This window comes from Colobus angolensis, unplaced genomic scaffold, assembly GCF_000951035.1.
Source record: "Colobus angolensis palliatus isolate OR3802 unplaced genomic scaffold, Cang.pa_1.0 Scaffold172, whole genome shotgun sequence".
Taxonomy (NCBI): Eukaryota; Metazoa; Chordata; class Mammalia; order Primates; family Cercopithecidae; genus Colobus; species Colobus angolensis.
Window position 1 is genome coordinate 4646619 of NW_012114844.1, and position 24301 is coordinate 4670919.

General features: G+C 46.4%; 1 protein-coding gene across 2 annotated transcripts in view; it reads left to right on the forward strand.

The window, feature by feature from the left end:
- Positions 1-13786: 13786 nt before the first annotated feature.
- The window catches only part of ACSBG1 (acyl-CoA synthetase bubblegum family member 1), a 65282-nt gene continuing 54767 nt past the window's right edge, over positions 13787-24301 (forward strand). For both annotated transcript variants that reach the window (XM_011938428.1, XM_011938429.1), the window contains exon 1: positions 13787-14344. In XM_011938428.1, coding sequence (XP_011793818.1) covers positions 14214-14344 — 131 coding nt within the window. In that variant the 5' untranslated portion in view covers positions 13787-14213. The remainder of the gene's footprint in view (positions 14345-24301) is intronic.

Here is a 24301-nt window from a genome sequence, read left to right on the forward strand (position 1 = left end):
TTTACAGCTCTCCACCCTTCCTCCTAATGGCAGGACATTTAATCTGTTCTTTTTGAGAGACAGGACCTGCTAGATTTCCTAGACCGACTAAGAATCCCTAAATCTAGCTGGGAAGGTGACCACATCCACTGTTAAACACGGGGCTTGCAACTTAGCTCACACCCCACCAATCAGGTAATAAAGAGAGCTCACTAAAATGCTAATTAGGCAAAAGCAGGAGGTAAAGAAATAGCCAATCATCTATTGCCTGAGAGCACAGCAGGAGGGACAGTGATCGGGATATAAACCCAGGCATTGGAGCCAGCAACAGCTACCCTCTTTGGGTCCCCTCCCTTTGTATGGGAGCTCTGTTTTCACTCTATTAAATTTTGCAACTGCACTCTCTTCTAGTCCCTGTTTGTTAGGGCCATCCATGCCATCCCTCTGGAGCCGGCAGGGTGTCCGCTGTGCTCCTGATCCAGCAAGGTGCCCATTGCCGCCCCCGATAGGGCTAAAGGCTTGCCATTATTTCTGCATGACTAAGTGTCCAGGTTCGTCCTAATTGAGCTGAACACTAGTCAGTGGGTTCCATGGTTCTCCTCCATGACCCACAGCTTCTAATAGAGCTATAACCCTCACTGCATGGCCCCAGATTCCATTCCTTGGAATCCGTGAGACCAAGAACACCAGGTCAGAAAACACGAGGCTTGCCACATCTTCGAAGCTCTGGGAGCAAGGACTCCCCACCCCCCGCCATAACATTTTGGCAATCACAAAGGGACCTCCAAAGCGGTGAGTAATATTGGACCACTTTCACTTGCTATTCTGTCCTGTCCTTCCTTAGAATTTGGAGGAGAATACCGGGCACATGTCGGCCAGTTAAAAATGATTAGTGTGGCCACCAGACTTAAGACTCAGGTGTGAGGCTATCTGGGGAAGGGCTTTCTAACAACCCCCAGTCCTTCTGGGTTGGGAACGTTGGTCTGCCTGGAGCAAGCTTCCACTTTCAATTTTCTTGGGGACGCTGAGGGTCAACTAGAGGCAGAAAGCTGTCGTCCTGAACTCCCGGCATTAGCCAGTTGAGATCATGGCGCAGCCAGAAGTCTCTATTTGACAGTCACCCATGAGTGCACCCCTACCTTTTCTTCTGACCCATACCTCCTGGGTCCCCACTACAACTTTCTTGAAAATGTAGCCCCAAAATTCTCCTTACCTCTGAATCTACTTCATCTGATCCCTGCCTCTTAGGTAGTAATGGTTCAGGCTTTCATTTCCCTCTAGCAAGTTGTATCTCCAAAGGGATCTAAGGAAGTTCTATGCTGCATCCTTAGGCATCTAGGCTACAAACCAGGGAGTCTTATCCCTGATGTCCCTCCCAATTTAGGTATACAGCTCTCAACATGGGCAGTTATGTAGTATCCATTCCCCACCACCCTTGCCAGGGCCCCAAGTTTGTAATGGCTAAGAGGAGGAGAGAGAGAGAGACAGGAGAGAGAGAAACATGGAGGAGAGAGAGAGACACACATGGAGGAGAGAGAGAGACACACACGAGGCACGGAGGAGAGAGAGAGAGAGACAACGAGGAAGTCAAAGAGAAAAAGATAGAAATAGTAAAAAAAAAAGAAAAGAAAAGAAAAGAAAAAAAAGTGCCCTATTCCTTTAAAAGCCAGGGTAGATTTAAAACCTACAACTGATAATTGAAGGTCTTCTCCATTACCCTATAACACTCCAACACTACCTTGTTCTCACTGTAAACAAGGGCATAATCTAAAAATACTGAGACCACTGACAACCCATAGCTTTCCTGTTAAAAATCCTTAACCCAGTAACCAGCGGATGCATTCAATCTGTAGTGGCAACTGCTCTGCTAATAAAAGAAAGTAAAAAAGTAACTTTTAGAGGAAACCTCATTGTGAGCATACCTCACCTGCTCAGAATTATTCTAAGTCAAAAAAGCAAAAAGGTAGCTTACTAACTCAAAAATCTTAAAGTGTGGGGCTATTCTGTTAGAATAAGGTAATTTAACACCAACCACTGATAATTCCCTTAACCCAGCAGATTTCCTAACAGGGGATTTAAATCTTATTTACCATACAGAGGTCCAACCAGACCTAGGAGGAACTCCCTTCAGGACAGGACGATAGATGGTTCTTCTCAGGTGATTGAGGAGAAAACCACAATGGGTATTCAGTAATTGATACGGAGACTCCTGTGGAAGCAGAGTTAGAAAAATTGCCTAATAATTGGTCTGTTCAAAAGTGCGAGCTGTTTGCACTCAGCCAAGCCTTAAAGTACTTACAAAATCAAAAAGACTATCTCAACCTTGACTCAAAAAGTTACCTACACCCTTTCTGAAATGAATTTGCGTAAGAACTGTTTATGGGAATGCATCTTGATGGGGCAGCTGGGTTGTTATGAAATACTCAGGAACCCAGCCCAGCTCTAGGACTCACCCCTGAGCACAAAGGCAATGTTGGGTACGCTGGTAAAGGACCACTAGAATCCAGCAGCCTGGACCACTTTCTTTGTGGTCAAGAAAAGTGGGAAAAGGGGTGCAAGACTGCTACATAAGTGAGGGTAACTAATCCAATAAGCAGAGGTCCACAGGCGGTTACATACCCTGGAAAGAAATAAGCATTAGGATCATAGGGGACGCTCTAGGAGTAATGCTCATTGGCAAACAACTAGCGGTGGTGGCATCCCTATGTTCTTTTTTCAGATGGGAAATGTTCCCCCCAAGGCAAAAATGCCCCTAGAATTGGGACCAATTTGACCCTCAGACGCTAAGAAACGACTTATATTCTTCTGCAATACTGCCTGGCCACGATATCCTCTTCAAGGGGGAGAAACCTAGCCTCCTGAGGGAAGTATAAATTAATAACATCATCTTACAACTAGACCTCTTTTGTAGAAAAGAAGGCAAATGGATTGAAGTGCCATATGTACAATCTTTCTTTTCATTAAGAGACAACTTGCAATTATGTAAAAAGTGTGATTTATGCCCTACAGGAAGCCCTCAGAGTCTACTTCCCTACCCCAGCGCCCCCCTGACTCCTTCCCCAGCTAATAAGGACTCCCCTTCAACCCAAACGGTCCAAAAGGAGATAGACAAAGGGGTAAACAATGAACCCAAGAGTGCCGATATTCCCTGATTAAACCCCCTCCAAGCAGTGGGAGGGGGAGAATTCGGCCCAGCCAGAGTGTATGTTCCTTTTTCTCTCTTAAACTTAAAGCAAATTAAAATAGGCCTAGGTAAATTATCAGATAATCCTGACGGCTATATTGATGTTTCACAAGGGTTAGGACAATCCTTTGATCTGACATGGAGAGATACAATGTTACTGCTAGATCAGATACTAACCCCAAATGAGAGAAGTGCCGCCATAACTGTAGCCCGAGAGTTTGGCGATCTCTGGTATCTCAGTCAGGTCGATGAAAGGATGACAGCAGAGGAAAGAGAACAATTCCCCACAGGCCAGCAGGCAGTTCCCAGTGTAGATCCTCACTGGGACACAGAATCAGAACATGGAGATTGGTGCCGCAGACATTTGCTAACTTGCGTGCTAGAAGGACTAAGGAAAACTAGGAAGAAGCCTATGAATTATTCAGTGATGTCCACTATAACACGGGGAAAGGAAGAAAATCCTACTGCCTTTCTGGAGAGTCTAAGGAAGCATACCTCCCTCTCACCTGACTCTATTGAAGGCCAACTAATCTTAAAGGATAAATTTATCACCCAGTCAGCTGCAGACATTAGAAAAAAACTTCAAAAGTCCACCTTAGGCCCAGAGCAAAACTTAGAAACCCTATTGAACTTGGCAACGTCGGTGTTTTATAATAGAGATTAGGAGGAGCAGGCAGAATGGGACAAACGGGATAAGAAAAGGCCCCCACTTTAGTCCTGGCCCTCAGGCAAGCAGACTTTGGAGGCTCTGGAAAAGGGAAAAGCTGGGCAAATCAAATGCCTAATAGGACTTGCTTCCAGTGCAGTCTACAAGGACACTTTAAAAAAAAGATTGTCCAAGTAGAAGTAAGTTGCACCTTCATCCATGCCCCTTATGTCAAGGGAATCACTGGAAGGCCCGCTGCCCCAGGGGATGAAGGTCCTCTGAGCCAGAAGTCACTAAAAGTCCAGCAGCAGGACTGAGGGTGCCCAGGGCAAGTGCCAGCCCATGCCATCACCCTCACAGAGCCCCGGGTATGCTTGACCATTGAGGATCAGGAGGTTAACTGTCTCCTGGACACTGGCGCAGCCTTTTCAGTCTACTCTCCTGTCTCGGACAACTGTCCTCCAGGTCTGTCACTATCCGAGGGATCCCGTGACAGCCAGTCACTAGATACTTCTCCCAGCCACTAAGGTATGACTGGGGCACTTTACTCTTCTCACATGCTTTTCTAATTATTTCTGAAAGCATATTTAGAAATGTCACTCCCTTGTTAGGGAGAGACATTCTAGCAAAAGCAGAGGCCATTATACAACTGAACGTAGGAGAAGGAATATCCGTTTGTTGTCCCCTGTTTGAGGAAGAAATTAATCCGGAAGTCTGGGCAACAGAAGGACAATATGGACAAGCAAAGAATGCCCGTCCTGTTCAAGTTATACTAAAGGATTCTGCCTCCTTTCCCTACCAAAGGCAGTACCCCCTTAGACCTGAGGCCCAATAAAGACTCCAAAAGACTGTTAAGGACCTAAAAGCCCAAGGCCTAGTAAAACCATGCGATAGCCCCTGCAATACTCCAATATTAGGAGTACAGAAACCCAATGGACAGTGGAGGTTAGTGCAAGATCTCAGGACTATCAATGAGGCCATTGTCCCTCTATACCCAGCTGTATCTAACCCTTATGTTCTGCTTTCCCAAATACCAGAGGAAGCAGAGTGGTTTACAGTCCTGGACCTTAAGGATGCCTTTTTCTGCATCCCTATACATCCTGACTCTCAATTCTTGTTTGCCTTTGAAGATCCTTCGAACCCAACATCTCAACTCACTTGGACTGTTTTACCCCAAGGGTTCAGAGATAGCCCCCATCTGTTTGGCCAGGCATTAGCCCAACACTTGAGCCAATTTTCATACCTGGACACTCTTGTCCTTCGGTACGTGGATGATTTACTTTTAGCCACCCGTTCAGAAACCTTGTGCCATCAAGCAACCCAAGCACTCTTAAATTTCCTCGCTACCTGTGGCTACAAGGTTTCCAAACCAAAGGCTCAGCTCTGCTCACAGCAGGTTAAATACTTAGGGCTAAAATTATCCAAAGGCACCAGGGCCCTCAGTGAGGAATGTATCCAGCCTATACTGGCTTATCCTTATCCCAAAACTGTAAAGCAACTAAGAGGGTTCCTTGGCATAACAGGTTTCTGCCGAATATGGATTCCCAGGTACCGTGAAATAGCCAGGCCATTATATACACTAGTTAAGAAAACTCAGAAAGCCAATGCCCATTTAGTAAGATGGACACCTGAAGCAGAAGCAGCTTTCCAGGCCCTAAAGAAGGCCCTAACCCAAGCCCCAGTGTTAAGTTTGCCAATGGGGCAAGACTTTTCTTTATATGTCACAAAAAACAAAAACAAAAACAAAAACAAAAACAAAAAAAACCAGAAATAGCTCTAGGAGTCCTTACACAGGTCTGAGGGAAGAGCTTGCAACCCGTGGCATATCTGAGTAAGAACATTGATGTAGTGGCAAAGGGTTGGCCTCACTGTTTACGGGTAGTGGTGGCAGTAGCAGTCTTAGTATCTGAAGCAGTTAAAATAATACAGGGAAGAGATCTAACTGTGTGGACATCTCATGATGTAAATGGCATACTCACTGCTAAAGGAGACTTGTGGCTGTCAGACAACCGTTTACTTAAATATCAGGCTCTACTTGAAGGGCCAGTGCTGTGACTGTGCACTTGTGCAACTCTTTTTTTTTTTAAACGGAGTCTCGCTCTGTTGCCCAGGCTGGAGTCCACTGGCACGATCTCGGCTCACTGCAAGCTCCATCTCCCAGGTTCACGCCATTCTCCTGCCTCAGCCTCCTGAGTAGCTGGCAATTCTTAACCCAACCACATTTCTTCCAGACAATAAAGAAAAGATAGAACATAACTGTCAACAGGTAATTGCTCAAAACTACGGCACTCGAGGGGACCTTTAAGAGGTTCCCTCGACTGATCCCGACCTCAACTTGTATACTGACGAAAGTTCCTCTGTAGAAAAAAGACTTCAAAAAACGGGGTATGCAGTGGTCAGTGATAATGAAATACTTGAAAGTAATCCCCTCACTCCAGGAACTAGTGCTTAGCTGTCTGAACTAATAGCCCTCACTTGGGCACCAAAATTAGGAAAAGGAAAAAGGGTAATTATATATACAGACTCTAAGTATGCTTACCTAGTCCTCCATGCCCATGCAGCAATATGGAGAGAAAGGGAATTCCTAACTTCTGAGGAAACACCTATCAAACATTGAAAAGCCATTAGGAGATTATTATTGGCTGTACAGAAACCTAAAGAGGTGGTAGTCTTACACTGCCGGGGTCACCAGAAAGGAAAGGAAAATAGAAGGGAACCACAAGTGGATATTGAAGCAAAAAGAGCCACAAGGCAGGACCCTCCGTTAGAAATGCTTAGAGAAGGACCCCTAGTATGGGGTAATCCCCTCTGGGAAACCAGGCCCCGTTACTCAGAAGAAGAAATAGAATGGGGAACCTCACGAGGACATAGTTTCCTCCTCTCAGGATGGCTAGCCACCGAGGAAGGAAAAATACTTTTGCCTGCAGCTGAACAATGAAAATTACTTAAAATCCTTCACCAAACCTTTCACTTAGGCATTAATAGCACCCATCAGATGGCCAAATCATTATTTACTGGACCAGGCCTTTTCAGAACTATCAAGCAGATAGTCAGGGCCTGTGAAGTGTGCCAAAAAAATAACCCCCTGCCTTATTGCCAAGCTCCTTCAGGAGAACAAAGAACAGGCATTACCCAGGAGAAGACTGGCAACTAGATTTTACCCACGTGTCCAAATCTCAGGGATTTCAGTATCTACTAGTTTGGGTAGATACTTTCACTGGTTGGGTAGAGGCCTTCCCCTGTAGGACAGAAAAGGCCCAAGAGGTAATAAAGGCACTAGTTCATGAAATAATTCCCAGATTCGGACTTCCCCAAGGCTTACAGAGTGTCAATGGCCTCGCTTTCAAGGCTACAGTAACCCAGGGAATATCCCAGACATTAGGTATACAATATCACTTACACTGGACCTAGAGGCCACAGTCCTCAGGGAAGGACAAGAAAATGAACAAAACACTCAAATGACATCTAAAAAAGCTAACTCAGGAAACCCACCTTGCATGGCCTGCTCTGTTGCCTATAGCCTTACTAAGAATACAAAACTCTCCCCAAAAAGCAGGACTTAGCCCATACAAAATGCCATATGGACGGCCCTTCCTAACCCATGACCTGGTGCTTGACTGAGAGATAGCCAACTTAGTTGCAGACATCACCTCCTTAGCTAAATATTGACAAGTTCTTAAAACATTACAAGGAACCTGTCCCTGAGAAGAGGGAAAGGAACTATTCCACCCTGGTGACATGGTATGAGTCAAGTCCCTTCCCTCTAATTCCCCATCCCTAAATACATCCTGGGAAGGACCCTACCCAGTCATTTTATCTACCCCAACCATGGTTAAAGCGGCTGGAGTGGAGTCTTGGATACATCACACTCAAGTCAAACTCTGGATACTGCCAAAGAAACCCAAAAACCAGGAGACAATGCTAGCTTTTCCTGTGAACCTTTAGAGGATCTGCGCCTGCTCTTCAAGCGACAACCGGGAGGAAAGTAACTAAAATCATAAATCCCCATGGCCCTTCCTTACATTTTTCTCTATACTGTTCTCTTACTCCCTTTCACTCTCACTGCACCCCCTCCAGGCCACTGTATGACCAGTAGCTTCCCTTACCAAGAGTTTCTATGGAAAATGTAGCTTCCAGAAAATATTAATGCTCCATAAATCTAAGGGAACCCCCACCTTCACTGCCCACACCCATATGCCCCACAACTGCTATAACTCTGCCGCTCTATACATGCATGCAAATACTCATTTTTGGACAGGAAAAAGGATTAATCCTAGTTGTCCTGGAGGACTTGGAGCCACTGTCTGTTGGACTTACTTCACCCATACCGGTTTGTCTGATGGGAGTGGAGTTCAAGATCAGCCAAGAGAAAAACACGTAAAGGAAGTAATCTCCCAACTGACCTGGGTACATAGCATGCCTAGCCCCTACAAAGGACTAGATCTCTCAGAACTACATGAAATCCTCTCTACCCATACTCGCCTGGTGAGCCTATTTAATATCACCCTCACTGGGCTCCATGAGGTCTCGGCCCAAAACCCTACTTACTGTTGGATGTGCCTCTCCCTGCTCTTCAGGCCATATATTTCATTCCCTGTACCTAAACAATGGAACAATTTCAGCACAAAAATAAACACCACTTCCTTTTCAGTAGGACCTCTTGTTTCCAATCTGGAAATAACCCATACCTCAAACCTCACCTGTGTAAAATTTAGCAATACTATAGACACAACCAACTCCCAATACATCAGGTGGCTGACTCCTCCCACACAAATAGTCTGCCTACCCTCAGGAATATTTTTTGTCTGTGGTACCTCAGCCTATCGTTGTTTGAATGGCTCTTCAGAATCTATGTGCTTCCTCTCATTCTTAGTGCCACCTATGACCATCTACACTGGACAAGATTTATACAATCATGTTGTACCTAAGCCCCACAACAAAAGAGTACCCATTCTTCCTTTTGTTATCAGAGCAGGAGTGCTAGGTGGACTAGGTACTGGCATTGGTGGTATCACAACCTCTACTCAGTTCTACTACAAACTGTCTCAAGAACTAAACAGTGACATGGAATGGGTCGCCTACCCCTCCCGAAGAAATCTCAACTACACAACCCCTACTATGCCCTAGTTCAGCAGGAGCAGTTAGAGTGGTAGTCGGCCACCTCCCCAACAGCACTTGGGTTTTCCTGTTAAGAGGGGGGACTGAGAGACAGGACTAGCTGGATTTCCTAGGCCGACTAAGAATCTCTAAACCTAGCTGGGAAGGTGACTGCATCCACCTTTAAACATGGGGCTTGCAACTTAACTCACACCCAAACAATCAGGTAATAAAGAGAGCTCACTAAAATGTTAATTAGACAAAAACAGGAGGTAAAGAAATAGCCAATCATCTATCGCCTGAGAGCACAGCAGGAGGGACAATGATCGGGATATAAACCCAGGCATTGGAACCAGCAACAGCTACCCTCTTTGGGTCCCCTCCCTTTGCATGGGAGCTCTGTTTTCATTCTATTAAATCTTGCAACTGCACTCTCTTCTGGTCCGTGTTTGTTACGGCTCAAGCTGAGCTTTCACTCACCATCTACCACTACTGTTTGTCGCCGTCACAGACCCGCCACTGACTGCCATCCCTCCGGATCCAGCAGGGTGTCCACTGTGCTCCCATTGCCGATCCTGATCAGGCTAAAAGCTTGCCATTGTTCCTGCACGGCTAAGTGCCCGGGTTCGTCCTAATTGAGCTGAACACTAGTCACTGGTTCTCTTCCGTGACCCACGGCTTCTAATAGAGATATAACACTCACCACATGGCCCCAGATTCCATTCCTTGGAATCCGTGAGGCCAAGAACCCCAGGTCAGAGAACATGAGGCTTGCCACCATCTTGGAAGGGGCCCGCTGCCATCTTGGGAGCTCTGGGAGCAAGAAGCCCCCAGTTAACAGTTTCACAAAAACTCTGTCATTTGCAAGTTTAAACTTAGTCAAGTTGTAGCGTCCCATTTCTAGGAATTTATCCTAGAGATAGACTAGCTTGAGTACGAACCACACAAGGATAAGATTATTCATCGCAGCTTCATCTGTAACAGCAAAAGACTGAAAACAACCTAAATGTTTATCCTGCAGAGCTGTTGAAATGCATCTTGGGCCAGCCCTTCCATGGAATGCTATCCATACCCCCTAAAAAGAGAACCAGGAAGCTCTCCAGGCAAAAATATGAAAAGTTCTCCAGCAAATGTTGTCAAGCATAAGAAGATACGAAACTGTGTATGCCATATGTTAGCATTTGTATATATCCAAGATATTTCTAGAATGATGCAAAAAAAAATTTTAACAGTGGTGGCTCTGGAGAAAAGAAATGAGTGAAGAATGGTGAGGAGAGGGACAGAACAGTGGGAGGAAAATTTAATTTTTACTGTGAATCCTTTTGTACCTTTCAAAACATTTTATTGAGGTGAAAATCACATAACATTAAATTCACTGTTTTAAAATGTAGGATTCATGGCTGGGCATGGTGACTCACACCTATAATCCCAGTACCTTGGGAGGCTGAAACAGGAGGATCCTTTGAGGCCAAGAGTTCAAGACTATCCTGGGAAATACAGCAAGACCTTGTCTCTACAAAAAAATTTAAAAATTAGCCAGGCATGGTGATACATGCCTGTAGTCCCAGTCACAGGAGGCTGAAGTGGGAGGATCACTGGACCCTGGGAGTTTGAGGCTGCAGCGAGCTACAGTCACACCACTGCATTCCAGCCTGAGCAACAGAATGAGATCCTGTCTCAAAATTTTTTAAAAAATGTACAATTTTAGTGACGTTTAGTACATTCACAGTGTTGTGCAACCATCATCTCTATTTAGATTCAAAACATGTTCATCACCCCAAAAGGAGACCCCATACTCATCAAGCAGTTAGTCCCTTTGTACATTTTCATGTTCCACTGTATCAATCAGCGTTCTGCAAGAAAGAGATGGCCCCCTTAAAAGGGGCAGGTGAAGAACTTAATGAAGGGACAAAGAGGTGAGGACAGGGTTAAGGGAACCACAGGGGATGGTGAGGCAGCTGCAGGGAGCTAGACACTTCTGACGTGAAGGAGCTGGGGAGGAACTGTTCCCCCTGAGGCCAGAGCTGGCTGGAGGGGCTGCTGCTAGAAGGACAAGGATGCACCTGCTGCCAAAAGTGTGGCCAGCCAGGAGGGAAGGAGGGGAATAACAACTCCAACCTTTCTTTCTCTCCACCTTCTGTCCTGCCACCACCTGGCATTGGCCTGACAACCAGAGGCCAGAGGCTGGGAGCCCAAGGAATGCTCACACAGGGCAGCTCTGGGGACAGAGCGATGGGAGAGAGTAGAGAGGGAATCTGGGGCAAACAGAATAACTAGCATGTTGCTTGTCTTTATTTTTCAAAATGAAATGAGCCATTCAAAAAGTTCAGCTGAATCAGACTCCACTACGGCCTGACCTTTTCAGCACCATGTCCCAGCCTTGAACTTTTGTTGTTATGTTCCCTTTGTCCTGGTTGCCAGGTGGGGTCAGCCCTCCTCACAGTGACTGCAGAATGACCATGTTCCCCTCAGCCTCTGTTGCCAGCCCACCAACTCTCTCCTCCAGCAGCCACTTGACCCTCAGTTCACTGACTGCCCTGGCAAGAGGGTCTGCTGGGCCTTTTTGCTCTTAGTTCCTTGAAGCCATCTTTTCTCTGTGGCCTGTGCTGAGCCCTCTGGGGGCCCTGTCGCTTTCTTGGGCCACCTCAGGTCCTCATTATGCTCAGACCTGGAAGATCTGTCCAAGGAAGCTCTTCTTAAGGCCCTCCCCAGGGCCTTGCCTCTGTTTGAACTCTCTTCCCCTTCCTGGTTCCCTGGATCTATAAGAATCTGAGGGAAGGGGAAGGAAAGGGTGTTGGGAATGAAAAACTTACACATTTTTCCAAACCTTCCCAGGCTTTCATCTTGATCAAGGCTTTTGAACTTCAGAGCTGAGCATTCTCTATCTTTTTCTCTGATTACGGTTCTCCTGGGGTGGGGAGACACTGACTTGTCACTTACAGTGATGTCTCACCGGATCCCTCCAATCAGCCCATGGGCAAAGGGCTCCCCATCACCTTCTCACGTCCAGCTGGAGCTGGTGGCCACTTTGGCCCACCCCAGGCCTTCACCCTCATGATTCAGGCAGTTAAAACTGAGGCCAGGAGAGGGCAGAGATCTGCCCAAGATCATGGTGGAGGGCGTGTCAGTGGGAGATTCAGGCCTTGCAGCCGGACCCCAGACCTCCCGCTCAGTGTACCTTCAACAGCATTAGGAAGGCACCATTTGGTGGCTTGTGGCCTGAGACCGAGAGTTTGATAGAAGGCAGCCCAGCTTTTTCTCAGTTACCTGCCTTCACCAGACAGCATCACCTGTGGCCCAGCTGGACCTATTTCTTCTTGGGGACATCTCATATGTATCCCCACTAACACCTCCTGTACACAATGTATATGGAATTGAATTGTGTCCCCAAGCAAATTCATGTCTACCCAGAGCCTCAGAATGTGATCTTTTCTGAAAACAGGGTCTCTGCAGATACAGTTAGTTAAGATGAGGTTCTATGGCATCAGGGAAGGCCCTGCTCCAATGACCGGTGTCCATGTAAGAAAAGAAAATAGGAACATAGACTGCTATGGTTGGAAAATTTCCAACAAATTTCATATGTTGGAAACTTAACCTCAAAATTCTTATGTTGATTGGAGGTGGGGCCCTTGGGAGGTAATTAGGATTAGGTAAGGTCATCAGGGTGGGGTCCCATGTTGAAACTGGAAACTACAAGAGGAAGAGAGACCTGAGCTGGCACCACGCTCTTGCCCTCTCACCATGTGATGCCCTCCACATTATGATGTAGCGAGAAAGCCCTCACCAGATGCCAGCACCTTAATATCGGATTTCCAGCCTCCAGAGCTTTAAGAAATCAATTTTGTGTGTGTGTGTGTGTGTTGGTGTTTTTTTAAATTTGTTTGTTTTGCTTTTTGAGGCAGGGTCTCACTCTGGTTGCCCAGGCTGGAGTGCAGTGGTGCAATCATGACTCACTACAGTCTCAACCTCCCAGACTTGAGTCATCATCCCACCTCAGCCTCCCAAGTGGCTGTGGCCACTGGTGCACACCACGGTGTGGAACCCAGCTAATTTTGTTTTATTTTTTGAAGATACAAAGTCTCACTATGTTGCTCAGGATGGTCTTGAACTCCTAGACTCGAGCGATCCTCCCACCTTGGCTTTCCAAAGTGCTGAGATTAAAGGTACGAGCTTCCATACCCAGCCTATTTTCGTTATGAATTACCCAGTCTGAGGTATTCAGTGATAGCAACAGAAAATGGACCAAGGCATTGACACAGAGGAAAGACAGCCACGTGAGGACAGAGGCAGAGGCTGGAGAGATGCACGTGCAAGCCAAGGAACACCCAGGATGGCCAGTGACCACCAGCAGCTGGGAGAGAGGCAAAGAAGAGTCTGCCCACAGCCCCTAGAGGGAGTGTGGCCCTGCGCACATCTTCGTTTCCAACATCTGGCCTCCAGAGCCATGAGAGAATATATTTCTGTTGTTTGAAGCCATCCAACTTGTGGAACTTTGTTACAGCAGCCCTGGGGAATGAATACACGGTCTTAGAGGTGAGACTTTTGATACTCAGAAAAAGGCCTTGTCCTATGTGAATTTCCCATCTCTTTATGGCTGCCTGAAAATCCACCCGTAACATGCTTCCTTCCTTTAGAAGAAGGGGCAGGTCCCGGCGTCTATTCAGATGTCCCTGGAAAGTCACATTCCTCGGTTGCCTCTATCATGTCTTCAGTGCAAATGCTTCCATAGACCATGTGACAGTTCTCAGTGTTGGAAAAGTCTCCTTCCTTCCGCTGGGGTGGGCTCCCTCCTCAGATCTCCAGCCTCCACGCAGGACCTGGGGGAGGTGGACTGAGTGGGTGAGATCCCTCCCAGGGCAGCGTTCGGCAGACTGCAAGTCAAGAGTGCAGAGTGTATGCAGCCAGGGGTAGCAGCCACTTCAGGATCTGGGTCTGGATTTGTGCTGAGAACCACTATGGCCTTTTAAAGCCAATGAGGAGGTTTTCTGGGGGCCCAGAAGCCCTGAGCCCATTGGCCAGACCTCCTGGGAGAAGCGGAGCAGATTTGCATCAAAAAGAACACTGGCTTCATTGAAATTCTCCTCATCTTGAGTGAAACAAAACCACAAAGAAGAGGAAAGTTTTAATTCTGAGAAACTTCACTGAGGAGCTTTTTTTTTTTTAACTTCTAAAAATAGAGAGGAAATGAGCCTCTTTGGGTCACTGTAGTTGCCGCCTCCCCCCGCCCCATGCCTGCCCCCGCTGCCCACTCAAGGCCAGCCTCTCACAGTGGGTGACTGAGCTGTCTTCAGTGGAAGCCCGAGGCAGATGCCACGCAATTCTGGAGCTGGATACGGCTGCCCACACGGGGACCCCAGCATGCTGGACAGCAGAGAGACCCCACAGGAGAGCCGGCAGGACATGACTGTGGGGACCACCCAAGAAAAATTGAAAACCAGGTAAGTCGGTGGTTGGGTTTCTGCACACCACACCTGTGGGCCAAGTTCTAGACTGTACTCTGCTGTGTGAACTTGGGCAAGTTGCTTCTCTCTCTGAGCCTCAGTTTCTTCACCTGGGAAATGAAGGGAAGGATCTGGGCAATCCGTAAGATGGAAGAAGAACCAGTCATTTGGAGGGTTACTTAGCATGGCCAAGAAAGGCTCATCAAAGAATGAGGCACATCCCAGGGGTATGAGCTGGGGCTACAGTGGGAGACCCGTTGGATCTCAATTGGATGGAGGAGGAATTTTTTAGTCAAAAAGAATGTTTCCCTGTCTTCTCAAGGGGGACTTTTGCTTGCAGGTGTCAAAGATAGACAAGTTTTGTCGGGGAGCCAGAGGTTCTTGCTCCGGTTTGCTGTGTGACCTTGGCAAGTCCCTTTGCCCCTGTGGGGTGTAGCTTCCCTGTCTGAATATGAGTGCAGTGGCTGAGGTTTCCCTAAAGCCCTTCCATTGTGTATATTCCAGTGATCTGTGATTCGGAGGAAGTGGATTCAATGTATCAGGCATTCACCAATGCCCACCCTGCCCAGGCCCTGTCCATCCAGGGAGTAGGGGATCCTGAGAAGATGGGACTCAGTCCCAGCCCTGGGATGCCCTGGTCAGGAGGCAGGAAGAAGGCAGGCGCCCACGCACGCACACACACACACACACACACACAAACACACACACTGTGATTTGTGTCCAGGAGGGGCACAGGCTAAGGGGCAGAGAGAGGGAGGCTTCTAACTGGGGCGCCTGAGATGGACCTTGACAGTCAGAGTGGAGACAAGAGCAGTCGGCAGAGAGAACGACCTAGCAGAGCAAGACAGGAAGTATGGGGATGGGAGAGGTCTGGATGGTGGGCGTATAGAACCGGGGAGGACAGGAGCTAAATGCCAGGGTCTGAGCCCTCTGTAGTAATTTGGAGGAAATGCCAGTGTCTGAGCTTCCAAGACTATGGCCACTGTCCTGATGGGAGGTTATGGGGAAGGAAGATAGAGGGAAATGGGAACAGATGTTAACGCACCTCAGAGATGCAGAGGCCCCTCCAAGGGCTGGCAGCTGGGCCGTGCCCTGGGTCTCCGGAGGACCCTGCTAAGCCAAAGTGGACTCCTGTTCTCCCAGAAGCAAGGACTCCTCCCTGCAAAGCCTCCAGGAGCATGAGGGCCAGCCCATCCCTGGGCATAGGTGAGACGCACAGAGGGTCAAGGGCCCCTGGAGGAAAGTTGGACTGACTTCCTCACCCAAGGGCAGATTCAGGATCTCCGGGCCCTGGTATCCTGGCACCTCCACTCCTCCCTGGGGCTTGTGGGCTCAGAGAGCAGGAAGGCCAGGCGAGATGCTCAGAGGAGCACATCGAAATGTGTCCGGAGGCCAGGCACGATGGCTCACGCCTGTAATCCCAGCACTTTGGGATGCTGAGTCGGGTGGATTGCCCGGGGTCAGGAGTTCGAGACCGGCTTGCCCAATGTGATGAAACCCCGTCTCTACTAAAAATACAAAAATTAGCCAGGTGGTGGTACATGCCTGTAATCCCAGCTACTCAGGAGGCTGAGGCAGGAGAATCGCTTGAACCCAGGAGGTGCAGATTGCAGTGAGCAGAGACTGTGCCACTGCACTCCAGCCTGGGCCACAAGAGCAAAACTCTATCTCAAAAAAAATAAAATAAAATAAAGGAAATAAATGTGTCCAGAGCAGGGGTAGACAGGCATGAGGACAGCCAGGGCCAGGGGAGCCCTTGAAAGCAAAAATCAAGGTCTGCAGGATCTCAGGGTCTTCTGCTCCCTATGAGTGAGGGGCCAAGTGGGGCTCAGGAGCCCAGTGACTTTGACATCCACGTCTCAGGCCTAGGGTGAATAGGGGTGGCAGAGGGTCCTGTGTGCCCTGCAAGGCTCACAGAGGCCCAGGCTTGTTTTGCAGACATCACTGAAGGAAGGTAGGCAAACTTGAGGCAGAACCCTAGGCTTGTGCAGAGAAGGACTCCCTCCTGAAAGGGTAAATGGATCTTGGGACCCTGTAGGGAACGAGAAAGGCTAAAAACCCAAGATTTGGAGTGCCAGTTCAACTACTTTCTTGCTGAGTGACTTTGGATACATTGTTTAACCTCTCTGGGCCTCAATAGCATCCTCTGTGCAAATAAATATAAAATGCCTGAACTTCATTGACACTGCAGAAAAATTGGGTGGATTCCACCAACTGATGTGTATGAAAATGTTTTCAAAGCACAAGAGTTACCCATCACAGGCATAGTAGCCCTTATAGCGACATCCTGGAACGCTCTTAGCAGCAGGCTGGAGGGCACATGCCTTGGGTTCCAGTCCAGCTCTGCTCCTAACCCATTCTGTGACCCTTGGCAAGACACCTTCTCTGAGCCTCAGTTTCCCCATCTGTCAAACAGGGAAGCCAAACCTGCTCTGACATTCTTGCAGAGCAGCTGTGAGGAAAGAACTTAATTCTTGTTAAACATTGTTCTAAAGTCAGAGAGAGCCGGGTGCAATGGCTCATGCCTGTAATTCTAGCACTTTGGGAGGCCAAGGAAGGAAGATTGCTTGAGTGCAGGAGTTCAAGACCAGTCTGGGCAACAAAGCAAGACCTTGTCTCTGCTAAAAATTTAAAAATTGGCCAGGCATGATGGTGTGCATCTGTAGTCCCAGCTACTCAGGAGGCTGAGGTGGGAGGATCACTCGAGCCCAGGAGTGTGAGGCTACAATGAGCTATGGCCACTGTACTCTAGCCTGGACTACAGAGCAAGACTCTGTCTCAAAAAAAACAATAAAAATAAAAAATAGGCTGGGCACAGTGGCCCACACCTGTAATTCCAGCACTTTGGTAGGGCAAAACGGGTGGATTGTTTAAGCCCAGAAGTTCAAGACCAGCCTGGGTAACATGGCGAAACCCTGTCTCTACAAAAAATACAAAAATTTGCTTAAAAAAATACAAAAAAGGCTGAGCACAGTGGCTCACGCCTGTAATCCCAGCACTTTGGGAGGCCAAGGTAGGCAGATCACCTGAGACTGGGAGTTCGAGACCAGCCTGACCAACATGGAGAAACTCCATCTCTACTAAAAAAATACAAAACAAAATTAGCCAAGCGTGGTGGCGCATGCCTGTAATCCCAGCTACTTGAGAGGCTGAGGCAGGAGAACTGCTTGAACCTGGGAGGCAGAGGTTGTGGTGAGCTGAGATTGCACCATTGCACTCCAGCCTGGGCAACAAGAGTGAAACTCCATCTCAAAAAAAGAAAAAAAAAAAAATTAGCCAGATGTGGTGGCACATACCTGTGGTTCCAGCTACTCAGAAGGCTGACGTGGGAGAATCAGTTGAGCCTGGGAGGTCAAGCCATGATGGCACCATTGCACTCCACTTGGGTGACACAGCAAGACCCTGTCTCAAAAAATAGGTAAATAAATAAGGCAGAGAGATCATTGTTGTTGCTGCCACTGTGATGCCCCTTTCTGCTTCTCTGCTCCTCCAGGCCAACTCCAGGAGGGAAGGTGTATTAGTCTGTTTTCCCCCTGCTGATAAAGACATACCAGAGACAGGGAAGTTTACAAAAGAAAGAGGTTTATTGAACTTACAGTTCCATGTGGCTGGGGCAGCCTCACAATCATGGCAGAAGATGAAAGGCACGTCTCACATGGCAGCAGACAAGACAAGAGAGCTTGAGCAGAAAAACTCCCCCTTATAATGACCATCAGATCTCGTATGACTTACTATAATGCGAACAGCATGGGAAAGACCTGCCCCCATGATGCAATTACCTCCCACCTATTCTCTCTCACAACACATGGGAATTCAAGATGAGACTTGGGTGGGGACGCAGCCAGACCATATCAGAAGGGCTCTGTCTCGGACCTGCCCATTTGCCCTGACCTTGTGGCCATGGCAGCTGCTCCTGGGGGAAGGCGGGTCTGCATTCCTCCACAGCCTGAGAGGGGCTTATCTTCCCCCTGATTCCCAGTGTTGCAGAGGGGAAGACAGAAAGTGGAAGAAGGGGGAGGCTGGGCTTGCACCCTGGCCTGACCACGAGAGTTCCCTTTCCTGCCACACCAGTTGCAGGGCTGGATCCGAGTGATTGGGGCAGGTGTCCGGGGGAAACAGCCAGGCCAGGGCCAGGAGAGGCAAAACCAATGGGGCCTGAGCTGACACTGGCTCTGCTCTGGCAGCTTGTGTTCTGTGCCCTTGAGGCTGTGGCTGTAGACCATGTCCTCCATCAGGGACACCCCTTGAGCCTGCCCAGGGCATGGGTCCCGACCCCGGGAAGCCCTCTGTCCTGTGGAGACACCAGTCTCCCTGAGCCTAAGGAAGCCCATTGTGGAGGAAGGGCTTGGGAAGGAACCTAAGAAGAGGACAGTCCATCCTGGGTTTGAAAGGCTGTGGATGCCCGGATGGCAAGCAGGGCACTGTGCTGACCAAAGGTGTGGTTGTGGAGATGTTATGAGTGGCCATCAGACTGGTCAGGTTGGGGCCCGGCTAACTCCTGCGCCTAGAGAGGTTGATGTGGCCAGACTAAAGGCAGCCAGGCCCAAAGGAGGAGGCAGACAGGAGCTCTGGGAGGGGTGCAAGCAGCAGAAGCCCAGGGAGAGCCTGGTTTGGGGTTTGTGAATCTAGCAGCAGTGAGTACAGGCTGGACTAGGGGTGAGGTGGAGGCAGGAGGCCAGAACTTGGGAGCTCCAAGGGTCCCATCTGGCCCAGGGAGGGCTGTCAGGCTCTGAACTGACCACACTCACTCTGGGCTCCTAGCTGACTCTCCCAGCACTGCCTACCCAAAGACTGGGTGCAGAGAGGAGCCCCCTAAGAGCCAGGGATGTGGAACAGTTGCAGGAGGCTGCTACAAGCCACGTGAGCAAGGCTGTTCCCATGGACAGAGCTTTCCCAGGATGACAGGAAGTGAGCTCTGCCTCTCTGGGGTGTGCTAGCCTAGGAGGGGCAATCGTAAGGCGAATGTCACTGAAAGAACACAGGTGTCCTTAAGCATGGACTATCTGGGCTTTCTAGTGCTGAAATTCTTCCCACTCCCACTGCCCACTTCCCGTGATATTGAAACACAGTTGTTGTTTCATGTTTTGGTTTCTTTATTGTTTTTCTCTCTTTTTGTTAAGAATACATTCATTTATTCAAAATTATTTATTGTAGAATAATCAGGCATTGTGCTAAGCACTGAAGAATATAACAGAAAACAAGAACAAGTCTGTACCTTAAGGAGTTTGCATGCTCGCAGGGAAGACAGACATTAACAAATAATTATACAATTAAACTGTAATTGTGACAGGTGCCATGAAGGAATAAAAAAAAAAAGGGAATATAATCAATGCCACTGAATTATACACTTAAAAATATTTCAAATGGAAAATTTTATGTTATATGTGTTTTACCACAATAAAAACATTTTTTAAAATGTTGATAATTAAAAAAAAAAAAAAAAGACAGAGGGAATATAACGAAGATCTGACTTGGTCTTGAGGGTTGGTGCAGGCTCTCCTGGTAAAGCAATATTTAAACTGAGACCTGAAACAGGAGTAGGAGTTGGTTAGGGAAAGAACTTTCTAGGAAATGGGTGCAGCATGTGCAAAGGCCCCAAGGTGGGATGGAGCTTGTAGTGTTCAAGAAACTAAAAGCCAGTGGGAACAGGGCAAATTTGGGACTATCATGTAAAAGCCACAGGAAATCAAAGTGCTGGTGTCAAGAGCCCAAGATCAAAGGGTCAGGCACATCCGTGGAAAGCGTGAGTCTCTAGGGCAAACGAACACTGGTCCTAGACTTCTGAGTACAGATCTGGATAACTTCCGGATGCAAGTCAGCCCAAGCCAGCTCCAGTCCTTGCAGGAGCTGCAGAGATTTTAGCCAGGGGCAGCAGAGCTCAAACTGACCTGATATCAGGATCTGGGCCCAAAGCTAACTCACTGTCTCCAGGCAAGCCCCTGAATGGCAGAGTACCAGGCAAGCAGGTTTTTTAGGTCACTAAGTCCAATCCACTGTATTACAACATTCACATATTATCAATCTACTCTGACTTGATTACCTCCAGGGAAGGGGAACTCACTACTTACCTCTTCATCCCTGCAAAATCACAGTTTCATCTAGGGCCAGTGGTGGTAGAAAAAAAATCCTATCTCACACTGGGTCCTATGAGAGACCCCTGGATCCCAGCTTTAGCCTCCTACCCAGACAATTCTGGCTTCTTGCAAGGGAGCCTGTGAGGAACACTTTAGAACAGGGCTGGGAAGGTCCTTTGGAAACTGTAAAGGTTGTGACCATGTGAAGGATATCTAGGGCCTAGCTCAGACTCTGGTCCCAAACAGCTGTAAAATAAGAATTTAGATGTTAGCTGGGTGTGGAGGTGCGTGCATCTATAGTCCCAGCTACTCAGGAGGCTAAGGCAGGAGATCAGTCAATTAATCAATCTTCACCCTCCTTTCAGAACGTAAGTAACCACTATTCTGAACAGCCAGTGTTCCAGCTGTTCTTGATGGTGGCATGCATGGGATCACACAGAACGTTACTTGTCTGACTCCTTGCACTCATCGAAATGTTTGTGAGATTGATCAGTATTGCTAAGTATCTCAGTAGTTCATTCATCTGTACGTTTAAGTAGAATTCTATTGTATGGCTATACTACAATTTTTTTTATCCATTAATCTATTGATGGGCATTTGAGTTGTTTCCAGTTTGAAGATTTTGTGAATAAAGCTGCTATGAAATTCTTGTATAAGGTGTTTTTTGTGGACATATGTTCTCATTTTCTTGGTTAAATCCCTTGGGTCAGAAGATAGGTGTGTGTTTAAAGAAGCTGCCAGAAGTTTCCACATCTTTGTCAACACTGGGTATTGTTACTCTTTTTAGTTTCATTCTGGTGGGTGGATCGTGACATCTTGCTGTGGTTTTAACTTAAATTTCCCTGATGGTCAGCAATATTGAGCATATTTTCATGTGGTTATTGGTTATTTCCATGTCTTCTTTTGTAAATTATCTTTTCAAATCTGTAGCTCATTTTGTAATTGAGTCCTTAATCCTTTTATTATTGTTTTGTAGGCATTCTTTATATATTCTGGTTATATTTTATCAGATACATGTATCACAGATATTTTTTCCCAGTTTGTGGCTTATCTTCATTTTCTTAATTGTGTGTCTTTTTTTCATTTTTTCTGAGACAGGGTCTCGCTCTGTTGTCCAGGCTGGAGTGCAGTGGTGTGATATCGGCTCACTGCAGCCTCCGCCTCCTGGGTTCAAGCAATTCTCATGCCTCAGCCTTTGAGCAGCTGGGACTACAGGCGTGTGGCACCATGCCCAGCTAAGTTTTATGTTTTTAGTAGAGACCAGGTTTCACCATGTTGCCCAGTCTGGTCTTGAACTCCTGACCTCAAGTGATCCACCCACCTCGACCTCCCAAATTGCTGGGATTACAGGTGTGAGCCACCACCCCTGGCCAATGGTGTGTCTTTTAATGAGCAATTTTTTTTTAAACTATGGTTAGTGCTATTGTGCCCTCTCTAAGAAATCTTTGCTATTTCAAGGTCATATATACATATATATGATATATATATATATATTTTTTTTCTATGTATTCTACTATTTCCCACATTAAATTGCTTGGCTCCTTTAACTGAAATTTACCACATTTGTGTCAGCCTATTTCTGGATTTTCTTCCATTTAGCAATTATTTCTCTATATAATACCATACTGTCTTCATTCTATAGCTTTTTAAAAGTTTTTCTTTTTTTTAGAGATGGGGTCTTGCTACATTGCCCAGGCTGGCCTTGAACTCCTGGCCTGAAGTGATCTTCCCACCTTGGCCTTCCAAAGTGCTGGGATGAACAGGCCAGAGCCACTGTACCTGGCCCACTACTACAGTCTTATACTAAATCTTGAAATCAGGTAGTGTTGGTCCTCTAACTTCGTGAATTGTTTCCCCCTACAAGATTGTTTTATCTATGCTAGGTACAGTATACAGCCTCTAAGATATTGCTCAATGATTCTTGCCCTCTGATATTCTTGCCTTTTGAATTCTTGTGTAATCATCTACCCTAGAACATGGGCTGGATCTAGTGATTCATTTCTAATATAGAATATGGCAAAAGTGGTGGGATTTCTTTTTTTTTATTTCTATGTAATTTTTATTATGACCATAAAAATAACCCTGTAGTCAATAACAATTTAATTGTACATTTTAAAAGAACTAAAAGTGTATAATTACAAAAAGTGATGGGATTTCACTTCAGAGATTAGACACAAAAATAATGTGCCTTTCATTTTGATTGCTCTCTTTCATTTTCTTTCTTGCTCACTCTAAGACAGACTTATGTGGTAAGGACCTGAGGGAGACCTCTGGCCAACATTCAGGGAGGAATTGACAACAACCTGCAAAGAACTGAATCCTGCCAACAATCACATGAGTCTGCTTTTGGAAGCTTATTCTCATCCACTGAGCCTTCATATGAAGACTGCAGCCCTGGTTGACAGTTTAAACAGTAACCCTGTGAGACACTTTGAGCCAGAGCTAGCCTATGCCTAGATTCCTAACCCATAGAAATTGTGAGATACTGTTTGTTTTTTTTAAGCCACTACATTTTGGGATATTTGTTACATAATAATAGATTCCTAATATACTAGATCCTTTGTACTTCTATGTAAAATGTAGAATCATCTTGTCAGTTTACTAAAAAAAGACTGTTTGAAATTTGACTGGGAATAAATTGACTCTATATTTCAAGTTGGGTGAATCCATGAACATAATATGCATTTCCATTAATTTAGGTCTTTGATTTGTCTCAACCATGTTTTATACCTTTCAGTGTAGATATCTTGCACATTTTTTCGTAAACATTTCTAGAAATTTTATGTTTTTGTTGCTATGAAAACTAATTTATTTTATTTTTAAATTTATTTTTATTTATTTATTTATTTTTTGAGACAGAGTTTCACTCTTGTTGCCCAGGTTGTAGTGCAATGGCATGATCTTGGCTCACTGCAACCTCTGCCTCCCAGGTTCAAGCAATTCTCATGCCTCAGCCTCCCAAGCAGCTGAAGTTACAGGTGCCCACCAACATGCCAGGCTAATTTTTTGTAATTTTAGTAGAGATGGGGTTTCACCATGTTGGCCAGGTTGGTCTCAAACTCCTGACCTCAGGTGATCCACCTGCCTTAGCCTCCCAAAGTGCTGGGATTACAGGTGTGTGCCACCGTGCCTAGCCAAAACTGTATTTTATATTTAATTTCCTAGTCAGTTGCTGTTAGTATAAATATAACTGATTTTTTAATATTGACTGTATGTCCTGCAACCATACTAAATTTATTTATTAATTCCAACACTTTTTTTTGTAGATTTCCCTAAGACTTTTATGTTCAAAATTTTGGTATCTGTTAATAAAAAGTTTTACTTCTTCCTTTCCAGTCATTTTCCCTTTTAATTCTTGCCTTATTGCATCTTTTAGGATCTCCAAATGTAATGCTGAGTAGAGATAGTAAGAGTGGAGATTCTTATTTTATTCCCAATATATTTAGCACTTACAGTGATCTCCATTCCTTTCTATAGATTCATGTTTCCATTAAGACCAAGTCCCTTCAGCCTGAATACATTTCTTTTTTTTCTCTCTTTTTTTTTTTTAAAAAAAGGAGCAACTTAGCTGAGTGGTTCTGGCTCAGGGTCTCTCATGATGTTTCAGTCCAGATGTCAGCCAGAGTAACAGCCATCTGGAGTGGTAAGACCTGCTTTCAATCTCACTCATGAAGTTGTTGACAAACCTGTTTGTCACCGGATGTGTGAGTTTCCCACTGCACTATAACAATTACCACAAAGTTGGTGGCTTAAGACAACAAATATTTATTCTTTCCCAGTTCTGGAAGGCAGAAGTTCAAAATTGGTTTCGGGGGCTAAAGTCAAGGTGTCAGGAGGACTGCTTTTCCTCCAGAGGCTCTATGGCAGAATTTGTTCCCTG